Source organism: Doryrhamphus excisus, linkage group LG9 (assembly GCF_037039965.1).
Source record: "Doryrhamphus excisus strain RoL-2023G ecotype Guam linkage group LG9, RoL_Dexc_Guam_v1.1, whole genome shotgun sequence".
In the NCBI taxonomy this organism is placed as follows: domain Eukaryota; kingdom Metazoa; phylum Chordata; class Actinopteri; order Syngnathiformes; family Syngnathidae; genus Doryrhamphus; species Doryrhamphus excisus.
The window spans coordinates 15,996,367-16,003,084 of NC_136365.1; the positions used below are offsets into that span (position 1 = coordinate 15,996,367).

Genomic DNA, 6,718 nt, shown 5'->3' on the forward strand with positions numbered 1-6,718 from the left:
AACAAAACAGTTTAAAACCGTACTTTGCATTCCAAGTTTTGACAGGTGTATCTAATATTATGTTGTTGTATTTTGGTTGGGGTTATTGTTCAATTAATAAGTCTTATTATCTTTATCAAGGCAGACTCCATATTTGGAGCCCGGAGGTTTTTATCGTGCCTAAACAGCGACCTCAAGCGGACATTAGCTTGTACTGCAGCTTAAGGAAGCTCGGGCGTGAGTACTTACGGTAAGTGAGGAATTCTTTTCCCTGCGTGAAAGTGGACTACACTGTAGCAAGGTGTGGTCCTGGGATGCTAACATGTCACAGGATGAGAAAGTTGATGGTCGGCGTGTGATCAGGTCACGGCTGATGGAGCACAGTGAAGTGTAATGGTGTCATGATAGGATGTTAGTGCGTGGGAATATATGAGCATATAAAACCATTATGGCTTTATGGCCTATGGCGTGAGAACATCAAGTGAGCCGTGACGCTGCAGGTTTGAAGGTCAAGCAGTTAAAGAATAAATGCAACTTGTTTTATGTTGCATTTTATTTTGTGCTGTTGCATTAAGAAGTGGATATTTGACACAAAGCATAGAAAATAATCCCAAACAAAACTAAATAATATGAAAAATTGTAATGATTTTATAAATATATGTATAAATTACGTTGTTTTATGTTGTGTGTTTATTATTATGGCTGGTGAGAAAAAGAAAAATAGACTATACAAGTTCTAGTAAAAACAATAGAATATCAGTTCTAATAAAACTAAAGTGTATTAATTAATTACAATTTATACAAATTAATACAAAACAAACAAACACATTTTATGTTTATATTACAGAAAGAGATGGCCAAACATTCTATTTCAGGTTTTTTTTTTTTGGTAGACATCAGAATTCATGGTTCTATTTATCACAGCAAGTCTAAAGTCAGTCACACTACCACCACCACTACCACCACCATATTTTACTGTTAGTATGATGTTCTTTTTCTGAAATGCAGTATTACTGGGACACATACCTTATAATAATTTAAAATTTTCTCAAAGGCTTTATGGATAATCAAGATGTTTTCTAGAAAAATTGATTCATTTTTATTCAGTAGTAGTTTTAGTCAGTGGGGTCTTTTGTGACCTCTTGGGTGAGTCGTCGCTGCACTCTTGGGGTAATTTTGGTTGGCTGGCCACTCCTGGGAAGGTTCACCACCGTTCCATGTTTTCGACATTTGTGGCTCTCACTGTGGTTTGCTGGAGTCCCAAAGCTTCAGAAATGCCTTTATAACTTTTAACAGATGTAAAGGTAATGGTTTTATTTCATTTGAACATGCATCAGATTACAATTGAATGCATCACATAATCCGTTCACAGTTCCACATGTCCAAAAGGAGTAGGAAGAAGCAAAGCTTATTAAATCCTACCCCTCCATCTGGTACTTTTACAATCAGTAACTGTTACATTTGTTCACTTCCTGCTTTCCTAATATAGTTTAAGTTTTTATTTTTTTTTATACATTTTTTTTGTCACATACCAAAGTACGAGGTGATATGAGCATCCAATGACATAATGGGTACCATAGTAACTATCAATATAGTGATATATATAGCACATCATGACTGGTTCAAGACTCTTCATCCTTGTATTTAGCAAACATCAACTGCTTGTATTGTTTCTTGAATTGGCTCATCGTTGTGCATTGTTTGAGGTCCTTACTCAATCCATTCCATAGTTTGATTCCACATACTGAAATGTTATGGCTTTTTAATGTAGTTTTAGCATATAAGTGTTTCAAATGTAGTTCTTCCCTGAGATCATATTTCTCCTCTCTTTTAGGTAATTGGTTATTTTTAGCCTTATGCATTATTTTAGCTGTTTGAAGATGAACTATATCAGCAAGTTTAAGTATTTGTGATTTTAGAAATAAAGAGTTAGTATGCTCTCTGTAGGCGGCATTATGAATTATCCTTACTGACCTTTTTTGCAGTACATTTAGCGAGTGAAGATTGCTTTTATAGTTATTAGCCCATATTTCCACACAATAAGTAAGATATGGTAGAACCAGAGAGCAATAAAGTGTGGAGTGATTTTTGATTGAGAACAAATTTTGCTTTGTTCAATATTGAAATATTAATCGCCACCTTGTGTTGTATATTTGTATATTTTTGTATATTCTGCAAATTTCCCCACTGAGGGACAAATAAAGGCATATCTTATTTTATATTTGTTTTTCCAGCTCATATTTTCATCTATTCTGATCCCCACAAATTTGTTATTGTTCAATATTGAAATATTTCTGGCCAATGTAATATACAAAACATAATATATAAAAACTATTACTCTTTGAAATTGAGCATGAGATTTTATGAAAGGCATCTTAAGATATACAGTGTAATGAAGATGTTGTTTCATTTTGTTGTATTGTTTAAGTACAGCATTTTAAGTGTCAAGTGCCTAGTCTTTCCTCCTATAAGATACTATATAAGATACTATATAAGATAGTATATGTTTTGGGGGGTTTGAATGTTGAAATTGCTGTCTGGCAAACATCCCTGCCTTTCCTTTTGAAGCTTGGTGTGGGAATTGTGACACCTTTCCTCCATTAAAGTGCAGGTGAAAGGCAACAGTGGTGCGTAGCGTGTATAAAAGCCTCCTTGGATCACGCCACTACTGCACTGACAGCAAGGTTACCATTTGGGACCTTGGACCACACCACCAGGCAATCTAGCGTTTTTTCTTTTACTGCTTTTTGTAAAATATTATTTTTGTTGTCAGAATGGTTCATCTCATCAGCCTGCTCTTTTTGTCAACTTTGGCAGCAGCGTCCCCCTTCCCCTATAACACTTTGGAGCGGGCCCACAAAGTCTCAAATGGTGAATTTGAATCCTCTGGCAACGGACCGCGTGAGTCTGTCCAGGGGATCGTGAAAGTCGTGCAATTGGACCCACGTGCTTTGGCCCAGTCCGGCTTATTCAGAAGGGGTCTGGCTCCCCGGAGAGCCCCCTCCCTGCGCTCCAGACTGCCCTTCCCAGTGTTCCTGTCTCAGACACGACCCGGTGCGGCCCCGAAGGCCCCTGTGATCCCGCTACACCACCTGCAAGCTAAAAAACCCGCTGAGGTGGACCTGAAGAAGAGACAAGGCCTGCAGATGTGGCAAAGAGCCATGGAGAAGGGAAACAAGATTGCCGTGCCTTTGCCAGCCACCCTGAAGGATGCCAAACAGACGTGCACTGCTGTTCCTTTCATTCAGGTAAGGTGCTATCTACATATTATATATATTATATATCTACAATGGAATTATCTTATTATAGTTTATCTATGATTGGTTTGAAATATTGATCTCGTTTTCAAGAATGGAATTTAATAGTGCAGTAAAGATGCGAAAACCAATCCAATATACGTCAATATACATAAAGCATTTCTTAGCTGCAAAACAAGTGAGCATAAAAAGTAATTTAATAAGACAACTTGCTTTTAATCAGCAAAAATTAAAAAGAAATTACAATGTATGAGAACAATTATATAATTCTATGAGAATAATGTGGTAATATTATGAGGAAAAATAACATAATTTCAGGAGCATAATGTTGAAATAGAATAAAGAATAAAGTCATAATTTTATGAAAAGAAAAATTACAAACATTATTTAAAAAGAAAATAGGAACATTTTTAAAAAGAAAGCAAAATTATGGAGTGTGAAAAATGGTCAGCTTGAATGTCTGATTTGGTGTTGGACTGCTTGGAATGGGTTGAGAAGTGTGGAAGTGGTAATATGTGTTATTGGAAATATAGAAATTTAGGGGGTAAAGATTTTTTATGGATGTGGAAATTTGTTAGCCCTGAATGTTTTGATGCTATCATTGTTTGTATTGATTAAAAAATGTGACACATCTTTCATTTCCATGAGAATTTTTGTGCCGGAAAAATTTGGAATTCTGGGAAAAGTGTGTTTGGAATGTCAAAAAATACAGTAGATAAAAATTTAGATTTTAGTTTTGGAATTGTTGGTATCATGTTGGTAGTAATAATTATTAAATTCAAAATGAATTGGGGTAATTGAAAGGAAAAGCAGAAATATTAAAGAAAAAATATATATTCAAGAAAAAAGAATAAAGTCATAATTTTATGAAAAGAAAAATTACAAAGATCATTTAAAAAGAAAACATTTTTAAAAAGAAAGCAAAATTATGGGGTGTGAAAAATGGTCAGCCTGAATGGCTGACCTGACTGCTTGGAATGGGCTGAGAAGTGTGGAAGTGGTAATAATATGTATTATTGGAAATATAGAAATTTGGGGGTAAAGATTTTTTTCATGTGGCAATTTGTTAGCCCTGAATGTTTTGATGCTCTCATTGTTTGGATTGGTTACGAAAGGTGGGAAAACATCTTTCATTTCCATGAGAATTTTGTGCCGGAAAAAATTGGAATTTTGGGAAAAGTGTGTTTGGAATGTCAAAAAATACAGTATATAAAAATTTAGATTTTGGTGTTGGAATGGTTGGTATCATGTCGGTAGTAATAATTATTATATTCAAAATGAATTGGTGTAATGGAAAGGAAAAGCGGAAATATGATAGCTGTAGAAAATAGATGAATTATGAATGTTTAAAGAATTAACTGCTGTTGATCTGAAGTAGAGGAAGAATTGTTGATGTTGACTTGAGACATGTTGCACTAAGGACAAAGATCCTATATGACAATTAGTTCGGTTTTCTATGGTTATCATCACATTTTTTGCAATAATTTTTATTTTTGCAATTATTATTTTAATTTTGCAATAAATATTTTTTTTTTGCAAAAAACACACACAAAGCAACTATTTTTTTGGTCAAACTGGTACTTTATAAAATGTAATTATTTCCATCATCCTCCCCAGCGTGTGACATCCGAGGGTTGCGCCACAGTGACCGTACACAACAAGCTGTGTTTCGGCCAGTGCAGCTCCCTGTTCGTCCCCTCGGAAATGGACCCGGCCGGGAAGGGGTCCCGCCAGCGTGCGCCCTGCTCTCGATGCGCCCCATTCAAGGCTCACATGGTAACCATCCCCCTGCAGTGTGGCGGCAGGGTCCAAGAGAGGCGAGTGATGCTGGTGGAGGAGTGCAAGTGTGAAACCGGGCGTGAGGAGACCAATGCAGAGGAAGCTGCTGCTTTGCCACACTTCTAAACGCTTTATGGCACTTTTTTTTTGTTGTTATTTTCTAGGTTCAGGTAAGAAAATTGAGATGGTAGATTACTCATTTACCTTTATTCTCAATGTGATATCACCTGACATCTGACCTTTGTGATCAGTATACTATTGATGAGTATACAACATTAGGTACACCTAATCTAATAATAGCATATGCATGAAGGGTATTGGAAATGTAGCTTTTTTTATTCATAAACAGGAAGTAAACAATCACCAGTCACAGGTGTTCTATTAAATAAGCTCTGCTTCTTCCTACCCCTTTTCATGATAAAAATATTAGATTTTGCAGGCGTACCTAATGTTAAGTCTGAATGTTTTATTCAGTGTTCCTTCTTATTATTATTAATTTATTTCAGACATGCATACTATGTTACATTAATGTATCTCAAATATACACTTATAATACAATACACAATATCAATATCTATTTTTATACTTACGTATATATACACATATACACACACATATGTATCTATATACATTTAGCATACATATTCATACATATATATACACACATACATACATACACAACACCTCATTACTACACATGTCTGAAATCCTTATAATTTCAGCTAATTGTTGACAATGATACAATCATATATCTACATATGTACCTTGCAAGACAGACATGAATGTCGATGTTAAAACGACCTTTGACCTATCCAAAGTGAACCAATAAAAGAAGACAATGGTTCAGCCTCCTCTTTGCTTGTTATTTCCTGCCAACGCTGAATTAAAAATGCAATTTAGCTTCTATGCAAAACCCCAGTGAGAACATAAAGAGCATTTGTTGTTGTGCACCCCCAACCCGCCCCCAACCCAAACCCAAAACACCGCCACCACTCAACCACTTTTGTATGAAAGTTGTCGCCGCGTATGTTTTATTAAAAAGCCTTGTTCCATACACTTGGAGCACATAACAATTCCATCTGAGGACAGCAAACGAGCTATCGGGCTTGGTGGTACTTAGCAGTGAGCAAACATAATTGTTTCAGCATGGTCCCCTTGAATTATGTATAGAAAGCACCTATTCTCATGCCCAATCTTGCTTTCAGTGGAGTTGTGGGAATTTGAGCATCCTTCACCGCAGATGCGCTTAAACCAGAGGGTGCGCTTGATTATGTTTTTTTTTTTCCCCCCTCTCTCCTCTATCCAGTTAGGAGCCATAAAACCTATTATTCATTTATAGCCTGGCACCTGGGTTTGGTAAAGTGAACTCATCCCACAGATCCTGAGATAGACTCCCAGAGGAGCATAAAGAAGGGGGCTCTTTACGTTGTCTTGGCACGCCGTCAGATTGGCTGCTTTAGACGGCCATTTGCATTCACGCGGGCTCCTCGGCTAAAGTGAAAGCGCTCATTTGCGCCACGGGGGGTGCATTGAGTTCCTCGGATTGCATTAGCATGTGATTAGCATTTGTGGTTTGATGGCTATATTTTGCAAGATTGATGGGACAAATATTTGCTCGGGTTTTAACAGTGAGGAATTAGGGGCCCGCTTGTTTTGTTTAAGGTGGCCCCCAAATTCTGCTCTTCGCTCTCAACTTTAGTACG

General features: G+C 36.7%; 1 protein-coding gene across 1 annotated transcript; it reads left to right on the forward strand.

The window, feature by feature from the left end:
* Positions 1–2,753: 2,753 nt before the first annotated feature.
* On the forward strand, positions 2,754–5,810 carry dand5 (DAN domain family, member 5). Its single transcript, XM_058091614.2, has 2 exons — positions 2,754–3,227; positions 4,854–5,810. Exons 1-2 carry the CDS (start codon positions 2,754–2,756, stop codon positions 5,139–5,141), a joined length of 762 nt encoding a protein of 253 aa, XP_057947597.2. The 3' UTR covers positions 5,142–5,810.
* The last annotated feature ends 908 nt before the right edge of the window (positions 5,811–6,718 follow it).